Source organism: Micrasema longulum, unplaced genomic scaffold (assembly GCF_059751315.1).
Source record: "Micrasema longulum isolate JH-2025_06_02 unplaced genomic scaffold, ASM5975131v1 h1tg002774l, whole genome shotgun sequence".
NCBI lineage: Eukaryota > Metazoa > Arthropoda > Insecta > Trichoptera > Brachycentridae > Micrasema > Micrasema longulum.
In genome coordinates, this window is record NW_028279900.1 from 19,304 (window position 1) to 35,156 (window position 15,853).

Below are 15,853 nucleotides of genomic sequence, written 5' to 3' on the forward strand. Positions count from 1 at the left end.
TACTCACAGAAAATGACTCAATCTTGCAGTTTTTAAGATTAACATTGAATTCATGAAAACCTTGACGCAAGATTACAGGTTCAGGTAAAGATTTCACTATATTACAATTAAATACATCAGCAATATCCTCAACTTGAGACCACACAAAGCTCCATTACGTTTGCGTCTTACAAATGACATAACAATATTAAAATTGTGGTAGTTGATGCGCTGATAACTTAACCGACATAATATTTGTCATTTTGCGTATCAACAGTGTTAAACTTTACTAAAACGAAAGCGACTTCTTCACCGTTATTAATTTCAAGCGGATCAGACACTGTTTTTTCATTTTCCTCGGCCGAAGATTCGGAGGCACGTTGTTCATATTCGTCGTAATGACTTATGATGAATGTCTCGAAATCTGTTGATTCATCAACTGAGTAGGCATCAAATTCTGTTGTTTCCGTGTCACTATGTTTTTTTTTTAATGTTCTCCTCTTAAAGGTGTAGGTATCTTTTGATCCTGATGGCAGAGAAAAATCGGATGGATTGTTTACCAATTGCTGTGTGGTATAAAAAGTTTTAATGAACAGAATAACTGGCTTCTCATTTTCAGCGTGTATTTGAGTTGAAACCCCCATCAGATTTTAAAATTTTATTTGTCTATCTTATCTTTGGCAAAAAATCTGATTTATGGGCCAGTTTGAACAAAACATCCCGTTACCTCGTTTAAAATCATGTTTTTGCCATTTATTTCATTTTCTTTTATATTTTCCACTTTGTTTTTTTCTACTTTCTTGGAGAATGTTTTTCAATGTAGTATGTAGCGACAACCCTAGATAAATATCTATATAAAAATATCTTTTGTGTTTGTTCAAATAGATACGTTCAATAGCGTCTTTATTATGTATGCAATGAAATATATAAAACTTACTTGCCTCCTTTCAACACAAACTCCGCAACAACAAAAGTTGTGACAATATTTGTAGATATACACAAACAGACCTTCAAGTTTAACTTCAAATTTCCAGTGATCAACTGAAGCTGTCGGTAAATTAAATATTTCGTTTTGCCATGGAACTATCAAAATATGCTTACTAAATGTAATTTTTATGATACCAGTAACTTTTCTTACTTTAAAACTGGATTTTGTTAAGGATTTCGGCAGTGGGCAGAATTGTCATGACTGGGCAAATTGTCATGTTTGACGGTAACCATTTGGTACGTAGGTATTGTGTATGTGCGTGTTCTAGTTCTTGTTTGTTAGTAGGTACAAGCGGGTAGTCTTATACTCGTAGGTGTTTTGTTTATACCTATTAAAAAGCGAGCGATGAATTTTAAGAAAAGTTTTGATTATGATTGTAATCGTTTTATATAGACAAAATAACAAATTCAATTTTGTATATTGATAAATGTTATATTGTATAATTATTATGTGTTCCTGGAGGTCTCAGATATTTTTTCAACTATCAGATTTATGTTTTTGTTTTAATATCATTTTATGAATTTGTTTTTTTTTTACAAAATTATTCCTGATCCCTGTGATCTGCATTATCGTGCCTTTCTTTAAAAGAGGTATTTTATTTTATTACTGAGGACTTCACTGGAAAAATGGAGGGGGAAATGGGAACAGTAATAATGATTATTGCATTAAGACAAAACATTTTTTGTTTATTGTAAATGTAACATTGATTTTGATACGTTTTGCAATAATAATATTGTTGAATGTTTATAAGATTCTAATATTAGTACAGTTAACAAGGAAACAAGATAATTTCAAGCCATTTTTGTTCATTATACTCCTAATACTTACGGAGTTAGTAGCTGATACTCAGTAAAGTTAAATCACAATAATATACATATATTTCAATACAGTTTATTATTTATTATACTAAATAACATTGAATAACTTATTTTAAGAAAGTTGCTTTTTTTTTTATCTAGGATCACAAACGACTCCCATGTCCTATGTACAATACCTAGCTATTAGGTACCTTTGCCAACTTCTCCTCCCTTTCAACATTTAAACTCTTCAAAACACGTCTCTTCAATGTTTACACTACGACATACTGAATAGCTCACAATTTTCTTCAGAAGAAAGAAGAAATTACTTCATCAATTGGTAATAAAACAATTAACATTGTTATTTTGATAATATGTATTTGAAGATTTTTATTTCATATAAAATGCCAAAAATCTGTATGGACTAAGGTAAAGTAGTATATTTCTACTTAAAATGATATGATGTGATTATAGTTGGAAATACTCTTAATATCGACTGGGAAACAGTATAATGTATAATCTAATTTTATAGTGTGAACAGTTATATTTAATGACAAACATGCTCGTAGGTAATGTAATCAAAAGTTATGACATAATTATTTTAAAATCAAGAGTATAGAGAATATAGGTAATATTTCAAATGTACAGTTCATGAAATGAAAAACAAAACAAAGAATTAAAATTACTCATTAATTTACACAATGAACAACTAAAACTTTCCTTAAATTACAATTGCCGTTCCTTCATATTTTTTAAACGATCAAAACACGATCAAAACACAAGTTTATTTAATACATAATAGTAAATTTATTGTTCAGACCTCATTTCTTTATAATTTATTTATTTAAATCCGAAACGGATTTTCCTTTTCATATTTTCAAGCAGATCGATCACGAATTTTTTCTATTATTTAAAAATAACCAAATATGATATTTTCTAGTTAAGATTTAGAAATGTTGCTGTTAAATACGAGTATTATAAAACAGAAAATGTAAACACGATTGCTTAAACTCTTTTTCCATATAAATTTCGGGTATTTACAAATTTATGTCAATGTAATGATAATATTGGAAGGCAAAAATGTACTTTGTTGATTCGACTAAGATTGGCTACATAAATATTAAAAAAATACACATTCTTCGTAAATTATGCTTAAATGTAGTATTTGCTCATCCTGTTAGTAAACAAATGTAAGAATTTTCATATGTTTAATTTTTTTTCTAAACCATAATTTCTTTTGGTGGATCATAATAATATACCCTTCATTGTATCGATATATCTGAAGAAATTATTAATGTTATTCTGTCTGGTTCTCAAATTAAATCTGAAAAAAAGTACGCAGAGAGAAAAATTAGATAGGTTCTCGTTCGTACTTTTGTATAAAATAACTAATGTGTACATTGTGCTCATAATCCACTTCATAGAAACTTTAACATTATTATTTACTGATTTTTAATCCTTTCTGTAAAATGTTTATACTGTCTCAGAAAATATGATTAATTACCCATTTTTATAATTTTTTAACACTTATCTCAGAAAATATATAATTTGATATAATATAATCGGAAGATAGGAAACGTAATAAAATATAATGTGCAAAGTCTTGAAGATAACTTAAAAGTTGAATTGTAAAAAATATCGTAAGTACCATAATACTAACTTTAAAAAGTACACCAATTCGATACAGAATTAATTAATAACTTAATTAAATGATCACAAAACAAAAGGGAATTTTCAGTGTTTCTTATGAAAAGGTATATTTACAAGGAATGTAACAATATTATCTAATTAATTAATGTTCAATGAACACCTATCTTTTATGAATAAAATGTTTATCGACCTATAATCAAACATCGAATTGCAGTAAATTTATTATGTTGCCTTTGATACTTTTTATATTTTTCAAGCATTATGATAAATTCAAGATAAATACAATTATTAATATAGAACTGGTATAGTTATGAATGCATAAATTAAGACCATCGTTACTCATTTAATTTATATTAAAGTGTAGATATTGTATGTCTATTTTTCACAATTTATTTTAAATACCTCTCACTGACTGTTGGTCGATACATACAATGGTTTCTATCTCTCTTAACTCAGTCATTACTTAAGTTAGATGGAAGGACCCTTCCTTTGCAACCAGGCCTTACGTAACCTTTAAATCTCAATATACTACTATATTAATTAGACAATTCAAACTTACTTACTGATTCGCAGTTGACCAGAAATTCAAACGCTTGAATCTTTCATTCCTTCATTCCAGTCAGAGTGATTCCATAATCAACGCGTTCTGCTTGTTCATAATGTTTATCCCATAATATTCATATTCATTAAATATCCCATTCAATGGCACAGCGAAAGATAACGACTATTTATTCATGGTACTTTTAAATATTTGTAGTATCCCTTACTTTAAAGATTACAATAAAATGAATTAACCTACCTAACATTTTAAATTTAATAAGTACATTCATTGAAATAATTAATTAAATATCGACTTAACAACAATAATAACTTTATATTCACACAGGCAAAAGGATCTTTAAAATTAATACCGTAGCTAATTAGCTACAATATTAATTTAAAATATTAGAATTCTAATAGAAAATATTACATTCGCAAAGGACTGATAAAAAATATCAATTTTAATTTCATTGAATGCGTTAATCTTTTTTCTTTGGGTAAGAATAACAGCTAAAGATAAAATAAATTTACTGGCTAATAATGTTAAATTTTTTACAAACAAAACTTTATCATATATAATGAAGTTATTTTAGATTTAACGCGAACTAAAATGAAATTGATGCATTTTTTAGAATTGGAATTTCAAGCTAGCCTGTTACAAAATATTGCTGTCTCCTTTTGACAGTATTCGTTACACGAATAACTTAGAGATAAGGCACATTTTCTTTCTGTTTAGGTAAGACAAGAAGCTAAAAAATGTTTGATCATTAGGCTCAATAGTAAAACTGGTAGCGTTGAATCTCCTTTTGAAAATAATTTTACTCACTAAAGTGGTGAAAATACAAGGTTTTTAACCGATCAAAGTGGATTGAAGTAAAACTTCATCGCGTTGCATAAAATTATAAAAATTTATTTAAAAAAAATAACATTTTCAAAAAAACAATCAAGCTAATTAAGTTCAGTATCATTGTATTTTAAATTTTACACGTAAATAATGCATTATAAATGATTATAGCAGCACATACATAAACACATTATAATTTAAATTCTAATAGGGGATTGAATAATTATTTTGTATCCCACAAATTAAGTGAGTTTTATTTGGATTATTTTATTTTAGAAGTCCGATTAACACATTCAAGGCAGAAATGCTATAAAATAATACAGATAATCCAATATTGAACATTTTGAATATCCATGTAACGCATGTCAAAATAATCGAAAAATAATGTTGAGCTCTTCTAAAATACACCTAAAAAACGAGAAAAAACTTATTCTATTAGAACGGAACACATAAAACATATGATGGATCGTAACGATTCAAAAGAATGTGGTGGTTGGAAAATCGTTAATCATCAAAACAAAACATATGTTAGTATAGAAGGCTTTAAATTATTGTGGTAAAGTTTATATAATAAAAAACAGTACGTAGTGAGTGACTTCATAAATGAACCACCGATTGGATTATTTAAAAAAATTAATGAATTCTTAATATGTAGATCATTCAATACGAGTAAAACAAACGAACTCTCGCAATAATAAGTTTATGCGAGAAGATTTGAGACTCAATTGCACATCTCTCGCGACCTTCAGGACAATTTTTTTCTTTGAATAATTTAGTCGATTTTTTGTAATGCAATCATCATGCTTTCCACAAACAATTGCAAGCTTGAATATAATATTAATCCATCGATGTTTTATGCTGATTAAATAAAATGACAGATGACTTTCAAAAGGTGGTAATGTTAATGTTTGTAATTAGTCATTACGACATTCATAATAATTGTACATTTTCAAAAGTATACATTTTTTATTACCTCTACATTAAAATAAATAATCCTCGGATTAATAATTTTACAATATATTATTTTATTAGCTCGCAAATTTGAATGAAACTTAAGGACGATATTCAAAATAAAGGCTAATGAATTATTTGTCATAAAAACGCCCATTGTTATAAGAAGCACGAGTTTTGGGAGTTTGATATTTTTTGATAGATTATCGCCCAAAAAAGAATGTGGCAACCGTCGAATTTTTTTAAAAGAATGAATTTAGAAGTAGGATTTTAATCCTACTTCTAAAACATTTACTGGGACAGTAAAAGTCAACATCAATTTCCAAGTGAACAACGCTTTTAGATTCCAAATTCGCAGACATGGCACTGTGCGTTAGAATATAAATATCACCAATGATGTTTCCAGCCACCAAAAATATAACCAATACGTGTGGCAAATAAAATTGGCTGATTATTTAAAATTTAATTTAGGTTTACAATTGTATGACTATCTAAAATGCAAGAATGCTTCAGATTAGAATGCTGGGTGCAAGGTGGTCAAGGTGGGATTTAGTCGTCCCAGGATGGGAAGGTGTTGGCGTCATTTTGCCACAGCACGGTGGAAGAGGAGGAAGACTTACCCTCGGCAATAGTCGACTTGGTGTTGTTAGTTTTGACGTCATACCTGCAAGGAATAACCGATTATTTCGATTATTAAGTTTTTCAAACGAGACTGATTATTTGAATTATTAAATATTTCGAAAGGAAAATAGCTGAAATCTTTATATGTATGGGCGAAATTCCACCTAATTATTTCACCAACTAGAAAACGTCAAATATTGTTAACCCTTATCCCGGTAGAACGGATTTTTTTTTGAAACACATGATTAATGAAAAGGCTTCTTAATCTTTATTTTTTTGTTTTGATCAAAGTTTGCACTGTGGTAACGCAGTTCAGACAAAAATATGGTAAAGCAGTCATGACTAGATGCTGTTTTACTCGTGTTTTAGTTCATGAGAAAAAATTACATCATAATATGTATCCTACAGTTTACATTGCCAAGAAAGGGGTTAAATTACATATGATTCTTTGCAAAAGTTTTAACTAAGTAATACGAGAACACTCAAAAATAAACAGAGGGAAAATTATTTGAAGAAACACGGAATTTAAAAATGGGCAGAATGATAAATGAATGTTACACAGCACGAAATTAATCACGTAACCCTTTAGATGCCACAAACATTTGCATGTCTTAAAATAATTGAAAGTATTTATCTTTCACAAAAGCATTCCAAATTTTGTTGACTTTGTCTGGCATATTAACGCTTAAAATAGCCAAAGACAACCCTCGTAAATGACTAGAGCATAATATTTCCTTCACAAAAATCTAATTCTCCTCTCTTTATCTGTGTTTAAACTTCTAATCTGTCAAACAATTAATAATTATATTATGAAAATAATCAAATTATATAATACAATTAACGTTCTCGAAAAAATCGATTATGGTTATCGAGTAATTCGATTATTTTCATGAATCCTACCTCTGTTCTACTGTAGAATAAGTCGGTTGAGCAGAATACCGTTCTCCCCACGCTCCCGACGAACCCCAGGCGCGGTTATTGTAATCGTACTGCTCCACATCGTCCCAGCCGGAGTTAGTTCCAGAATATCTGCAAAATATAATTAGATTAATATCGAAAGACAGATAACAGGTTCACCATAAATAGGTGCATTCCAATGCGTAGGTACAGCGGTATGGAAATTTGATAAAACAATGTTTTCTTGCACGTGGTAAAGATAAGAGCATTCAATGGTGCCTCGAAGTTTCTCGAAAATGTATGAAAATATTCATAGAAATGGTTTTTATAAAAATGAAATACTTTGCAACGTCACAGGTTGAAGTGGTCACGTGTTTGCAATAACCAATAAATTATAGCGTTGTTAGGTTGCTTCGGCTGCCGCAAATAGACTTCCCGTTTCCGCCGTAGCCATGTTTTTCGATGTTTGGCGTGTTTTAACGTTTCGCAGGTACAAATAGTTTGCTTTTATAACTGTACGGGGTTCGACTTTTAAATGTCAGAAACACTCTTTTTGATAGTCGATTAACAAATAAAAAACACCAAAATTCCTCATTAGAAAGTGTAGGCCAACTTGGAGAAAAACCTCTAAGACAAATATTTGAAATTCACAATTTTTTTGGACCAAAATAACATTACAAGTAAAACAAAATATTTAAGGCGTTAAATATGGACAACACATTAGGCCAGGAACCCTTGAGAAATGGCTCGATATTATAAAGGAATAATACTCTCCAACAGCAAGAGTTTACAGGCAAAGTGATCATGTTCAGCGAGTTCAACTGCTCTTTCAATCGGTAAAAGTCGGAAGTCGGGAGATAAAACAGTCCGCGCTAACGCTGTCAGATAAATCCATCAGGATTGATACTCTCCAAAACGGCCGAGTTCTCGATACAACCTAATGTCAGCCTGAAAAATACGCCAGTGTGAACCCATCCCTGTTGCAAAGTTGCAAAGTTGCAAACTGTAGGTCCCGAGCAAGCCAAAGAGGAATGCAGCGGGAAAGTGCCACGGATACTCCCTCATGTAGAGAAACCTCAGATTTTTTTCTGAACCCCCTCCGAATAATCGCAATACCGACCATCCCAGAAACCATCATCCAGCCATAGTAGGAAAATACGCTACTGAGTAGGCCATTTAAAATTTAGTAATTTAATTTTATTTCAGTATTATTATAGTCATACTAGTGGACCCGTCAGATGTTGTCCTGATCGAACGTTGGCTTGCCTGCTATTAGCTTGGAAAAAGACTTTTCATTGAAAAGCAGGTACTTGGGTACTTTTTGTGATTAAATTCCAAAAGTAAAAATTGATTATATTCAAATATTTAATTTAAGTAGGTACCTAGGTACATGTTGAGTTGAGGTTGAATTCTAAAACAAGAAATTAATATTTTTTCAAATATGGCATTCTTTTTGCAAAAGTCAAACTCCGGTCTTTTCACCAACAGAGGGGTGTGCTTATGTGGGAATACGATTTTTTTTAATGTGTTGAATTTAATATTATTTAAGTGTTACCAAAAATTCAATAAAAATAAATAAATGGGTAGAAATTATAAGGAATTTAAGGAAGGAATCTGATTGAGATCCACAAAAAAAAAATGCTTTTTGTAAACATTCAAAAACGAATTTTTTTTATACTAAAAAAAACAACATCTTTCCATTTTTCTGCAAATGCATTCTCCTCGAATGCAACCCCGGTAGATCGATGAATAAAACATTTATGCTCCCAACTTATTTATAACATATTCGATTGAAGATTTTAATATTTATGAACACACACAGCGTAAAGATCTATATTTATCTGAAAACAGCATGTAAATCGGTTAAGCCGTTTAGGAGGAGTACGGTGACATCACATGTACAGAGGAATTATATATAAAGATAAGTACACGTATGTATCATTTACCCTCCATAAGCCCCCATGTTGAAGTTTCCATCCCCTTCGAAGATGCTTTTGTTTGGGTCTGGTTCATTGCGCCTCTTCTTTTCCTTCGGTACCTGAATTTGTACTTCTTCCTCTTCATCTTCCTTGCCAAGTTCGAGAGTAGAGTTCTTGATTCCGTAATAGAAGTACATAATGAAACCTGTAAAACAGTCATTATTACATTTGTGTGTACATTTTTTATTTTTAAAAAAAATAATTCATAATTCATTGCCCAAAAAAAACATGTTCAAAACTCGTTTATTTATTGTAGCTGCTCCAAATTTAATTTACTTTGTCCCCATTTATATATTTTTAGTACAAAATTTTATGACTTCAAAAAAAAACTTTTTTAAACACTGTAAAATGAAACATTTGTCAGTGTGTAATAAGTTTATGTTCCTTTAATTATGTTTATTTTATTATAATATCAAAATTTTGAATTGGTCAACTATATTATACAAATCCCTCTCCTCCACTCCTCCACTCTATTTCCTCATCCCTTAACCTTCTTACGAGCTCTTTTTTTCTCATGTCTTATATAATATATTATTTTTCTCTTTACTGTGTAACATGTTCTCTCATTATATTTGTGAAAAACTTTAACTAGATGTATGTACTATTTTTCATATTTTGTATTCTTATAAAACAACTGTTGTTTTTCCTTAATAAATAAATTTAAAAAAAAATATTTAAAAACATATTGGGAAATTTATTTTTAAAGTTAGAACATTTTTTTAATTAATTAAACAAGGCGGCCTCCGTGGTGTAGTGGTCAAGACGTTTGACTCACGCACGGAAGGTTCCGGGTTCGATACCCGGTGGAAACACAAAAATTAAAATATGATTTTTCTCATGTGGGTGTTCTGTGATGTAATTCACTACTGTAATTGGGCCTCCTGGCCTGTTGTGGTGCAAAAAAAAATACTAGCAAGTATATTTTTAAAAATTGGTGTAGGTAATAATACCTAATTGGTTTTGGTATTTATTTTATTTTATTTTTATTTTATTAACATAAACGGCAAATCTGCCCTTTTCAAACATTTATAATACTAACATATTTGCCTTAATATATTATTATTTTTTTAAACATTAATTTCCTTATACCCAAGATTTATAAAAAAAAAATAAACCTAAAAATTATACAAGATTTATATTTGAAAAATGAACCTAAAAATTATACAGCATATTCAGCAGAAAGTTTAAATAATAAAATATTTTACAGTAATACAACAAGAAAATCATAAGTACTGTTTCATACAGCTGGGCAAAGTGAACAAAAACTGTAAATATATTATGAAATGCATGAATAAATAAATATAATTACCATTCACCATCTTTGAAAAAGTTCAAAAGGTTTGTTCTATAGGAACAATACCCTACACCAAATATATCAGATCCGTGAGAATAACCATTGCCGAGTTCAAAAAAATAAAAATAAATTATAAAACAACATGAAGTGTAACGAAGTGAATGCCGATTCAATCAATTAAGTTTTTAAATAAATATAACACACTTTTCATAATATACCGGTATCCGGTAGTAAGGAACTTTGATTCATAATATGACGGCAATGTGTAAAATGTGTATCTTACAGTATTAATTTGCTCCCCTTTAGGTCTATTGCATTGAACAAAAGCGTTTCAATTTATTGGTTTAGTTTTTAGTTTAACGGCAGACGTGTAACAGGCGGTTTTGGTTTACGCTTGCAATGAGGAAGTTCAGCCTTACGGAAAATTCGATATAAAAATGTACTCTTGCGCGAGGTAAAAATTAGAATTGTAAGTTTCTTGGAAATGTAGGAAAAAAAAGACGAGCCACTTTGCATTACGTCACTAGTTCCTCCGAATGATAAGAGAGTTGTGACAGATTTCCGGTTCACGGCAAGGTAACTCACGAATCAGCAGAGCTCAGTCACACACGGGAAGAGAACTTGAGACTAGCGAAGTTACTTAAAAAATACAAAACTTTAAAAATTCATAGCGATTGAGTTTTTTCTACTTAGTTTAATAGACGATCAACAAATTACATAAAATAAACGAAAAAACACTGGACTTCCTCATTCTCGACCTGAGTTCATACGGCCCGTTGTGTTTCTGTAAATTGTAGCTAACTTCGTAGTTGATAATCATACGTGTAATGGTTTTTGTCCTTACGGGCGACTCCAAGGTATATATTATATAGGTGCAGTTCCTACCCAGGGTCATCCAAACAGTGAACCTCACTAGAGTCAGGATGGAGAGCTTGAAGATGAGATAAATGTTGACGGTGACGGCTATGGCAGGAACAAACGGCAGTCCGGGTGTCATGTAGAGAACGGAACTCCTGAGAAATAAACACTCATGGGTAACGATTATTGGTACATTCACCCTATTCAAATTATATCTTTGGAAATGCGGTGGTTTGTAAGAATCAGAAATAAGGAAAGCGGAGAGCTACCTGAAATTGAACGTATTTATACAGAAAGCAGCCAGCTATAGAAAAGTAAATAATCAAATCTACTTAAAAGTTGGAATGTTTTTGACCTTGACAAATGATAAACAATGAATACATAAGTTTAAAAAAAATATAATACACAAGAATCTAATTACGTATTTACCAGTTTTAATATTTTTTAAGTACCGTAAGATTTTTCCAGTGCTGTGGGTGTTTTCTGCAAATTGAGAAATGCCGTTTTTGTGATCGGGACTATTTTCCGTAACATATACTCCCAGGTATTTGAAACTCTTGACCATTTCGATGACTCTGTCAAACAGAGTCAGGGAATTTTAGGCATCAAGGCATGAAGTGTTACACAGTATATGATTTTTTGCAATATTGATTTTCAAACCCATGCATACGGAGTACCTATTTAGGCTATGTATCTACAGTAGCCTGAAGACCCCCAAATAAATCGTTAATTATAACCTCATCATCGGCATACTCTAGGTCGCAGAGTTTTTGGGAGGAAAAGATGGATATTCCTCGATCTAGTGGAATTAACTTTCTTAGGATGAAGCCCATGAGGATTATAAAAAAGAACGGTGCAAGGACGCAACCTTGACGAACTCCGGTGGTGACCTCAAACCAATCTGTGATAACATCGTTGATTCTGATTTGATATTCGCTACTTGAGTAAAGAGCTTTGATAAATCCGACTAGTTTTATAGGCACCCCGGACATTTTCAAGAAAACAAATTATTTTAGGTGTAGTAAAAACAAAAATTCAAATACTTGGGAAATGTCCGTTCCACGAACGCGGTCTCGTGAAACAGACACAGCGTGCCATGAAGTGTACGCTATACTTAGTAGTACGAATAATATTCATGTATTATATTGTTGTGTTAAACATTAGAAGCTTTTTTTAACAAACAAAGTGCGAATTTAATTAATAAAATAATAAACATAATTCAGAAACTAAAGATATATAAAAAATATATTAAGAATGATTGTCCACCAAAAGGAAACGCACAGATTCCTCTGCGGGTTTGAGAAATTTGAAAAATGCATCAACACGTCGATGAACAATTATTTTGTTATTCAACCACTAGAATTGGTGAAACCGAGAGATCGTTTAGGTCCTTTTAAGATCATCCCAATCTGTGAACTCTCGGGAAAACAAAAACTTGTGGCAAGATTCCCCTTGAAGAATTTATGAACCCGTCCGTGGTAATCAAATTTCTTCTTTTGGCAGATGTATTTTGGCTAACATGTTTCGATCCCCGGACTGCTATGATTTTTGGTGGATTTGTTATTTACTTAGTTAGTTCATAACATTTTGAGAACTTATATAAACTTTAAAACATTAAATTGTTTTTTTATCAAAAGCTATGCTGTACCCAGTTTCATCTAAATTCCAGATCAGCCATTAAATTGTAGCACATTTTCGACGCTGTTTTTAAATAATTCCCAAAAGCTTTTCTCGTTTTGTGACAACACGTTTCTATTCCTAACATTAGGTGTGTGTTTCCGATTTTTTTTTCAAGTATTTCTTTCACCGCTTCCTTAATTACTGTGTTCGTCGATCTTATACTTTTTTATTGTTCAGAACTTATAATCTGTAATAATTTAATGGGAAATAAATCATAAATCGGACACAAAAATACCATAAACCGGATGTCCGTTTCATTGTACTTATTGGTATTCGTTTCATTAAACTCTTCAATATTTTAAATAAATTAGAATATTTTAACTTATTTTAAAAAGAGTTAAACTATATTCACTCTTTAATGTACCTTATAGTACCAGTAAAAGATATCTTAACATTAAAATAAAATGAACACTAACGCTTATATTTTTGAGTGTTGGGAAAGAGCCATAAGAATACTTTTGAGACACGAAAAATTCACAGACGTCTTCAATACACAATAAAATGCTCAAGAGTAACATACTTCCATGTTACATTAAAACTATTCAAGTTCAGACAAAAATCTAGTAACTGCAAATGTCCGTTTCATAGGACGTCCATTTTATTGACCATCTTCCCTACAGGTCTGTAGTTTTTATAAAACGCGTTACTAGAAAAGGCACAATGCTAATTTTATATTTATCAAAAACCTCCTGACAAATACGCAAATGTACAATTTTTCAGTGCATTAAATTTACATGATTTCTTTTTCTTTGATTTAAAAAAATACAATTATCGGTTTTAAAAAATATTCAAACAAAACTATTATTTTATGCAATATGTTCATATTTATCAAGATTTTTTTTTAATTTACCGGTTTGGTACGTAGGAAGGCGATTTCCTTTTAAGGCAATACCATATACACCCTCCCATAAAATTATAATGAAATTATATAAAACTATGAATTGTTTAGTATTGATGTAAGTATTCGGTTACTCACCTGTTTTGTGGTTTCCGGGAGATGGCGAGCAAGATGGCGAGCATCCCGATGAGCAGAAGCGCCATGATAGCAGCGGTGGCTGGAGAGCGTCCTGGGGAGCCGCACACCGCAGTTATGTCGAAGCACACGATCAAGCAGTACAGGAAACCGACCATCCGCATTACATACATTCCTGAAAATCATCATAGTCATTAAAATCATCGTCATCATTCTGAATCATCATCATCATCGTCGTCATCATCATAAATTTAAAATTAAGTGAGATAGAATAGTGACGTAATTAATATTTGTATCTAGATATTCAACATTACATTACATTCAACAGTATATCTCTTAATACCCATCCACAATTCCTCTTTCTTCTCTAACTCATATAGTGTCCATGCGGCTCGACTGTGGAATCATCTTCCATCCACTATCAAAGATGTTACTACATTATCTCTGTTTAAATCAGGCCTGAAGAAGCATCTCCTTTCACTTCCTTATCTCGCCTCCTTTCATTTTTCCTCTTTCCTCTTTTTTTCCTTTTTCCCATTGAGTAATAGTTTTAATTTAAGGTTATTTATAAACAAATACGTTTATTTCTATTTTTATATATCTTAAGCTTTTTAATCTTTTTTTCTATTGAATATGTTCTGTAGCTTGAATTATAAAAATAAAACTTTTATTTTATTGGTTGGTTGGAAGAAATTGCCATTTGGCAATAAGCCCGCCAATGTACAAACAACATTATGTACAAAAAGTTAAATAAATAAACAAATATATTTATTTAGATTAAACTCCTTAAATTAAAATATCTAATTAAACCGGTTTCGAAAAAGGACTGCTTCATTATCAAGGCGTATTAATAACTATTATTACTATGTACATCATATGTTTGTATATAAAAATGCCAATAATAATAGTATGGGCACACTCTTGTGCTACATTTCTACCACTGGCAGCACCGCGAACGGACACCGGAAACAGGCCGACTGCTCCCGCAGCCAGAATCTGCGTGTCCTCGATCAGCTTTGGTTCAGTTTTGCTTTTTCTTTCTCTTTCTAAAACCTGCAATTACCCACATCACGTAAATTTCGCGTCACGGTTAATTTCATTCAGTGTTTAATTATATTTAATCGCATCGTTGTATGTACTGTATTCATTATATTATATATTAAATCTACAAACAATGTAAATGAATCTTTTATTCAAACTTCACGCAACCTTGCAACGAAACTGGGGTAAGTAACAATCATTTCATTTCAACAAAAAATCCACTACAGTAATATAGTAATCTAAATGTTATTAATGCGAAGTACATGCAGTTTTTTTAGTTTCAACTTCAGCGCTTTAATCATGAATTGTATATGCTTGCATGCACCAATGTCCCGATTGTGTCGTATTGTAAACTCGAGACAAGATCTGGAATTTTTTGGTGTAAGTCTTTATGGATTAAAAAATCACTAAGATAGACCGGATCTTGTCTTTAGGTAGTAATTTTTTTTTGTTCTAGCTTTAATTTTATTTAGTTGTAATTTATTTTATTAGTAGTATTTATAATAAGAAATTGTATTTACCATCGTTATAATGGACTGTATAAGTCCGTCAAATAAATAAACAAACACGAGCTTTGATGCTTGACATCAATTCTACAAGTTGGACCTCAATTTCATCTGACAGACTGTTTTTTTTTTTTAAAGACGTACATAATAATCCGCCTAGTCATCACGGTGTTGACCATTCATAAATAGAGTAAATTAAAAATACACAAACTTTACCAGAAGAGTCGAAGAACACCCATGAAATATAATATTTAT

At 30.9% G+C, this 15,853-nt stretch overlaps 1 protein-coding gene across 1 annotated transcript in view; it reads right to left on the minus strand.

Moving 5' to 3' along the window:
* Positions 1-5,552: 5,552 nt before the first annotated feature.
* Positions 5,553-15,853, minus strand: part of LOC148271605 (solute carrier family 7 member 14) — a gene marked incomplete at its 5' end in the record, with an annotated part of 126,007 nt that continues 115,706 nt past the window's right edge. Inside the window, 5 exons of the mRNA XM_088241181.1 lie at positions 5,553-6,413; positions 7,271-7,399; positions 9,214-9,391; positions 11,426-11,553; positions 14,055-14,226. Of these exons, the coding sequence (XP_088097307.1) occupies positions 6,299-6,413; positions 7,271-7,399; positions 9,214-9,391; positions 11,426-11,553; positions 14,055-14,226 (722 nt within the window). The remainder of the gene's footprint in view (positions 6,414-7,270; positions 7,400-9,213; positions 9,392-11,425; positions 11,554-14,054; positions 14,227-15,853) is intronic.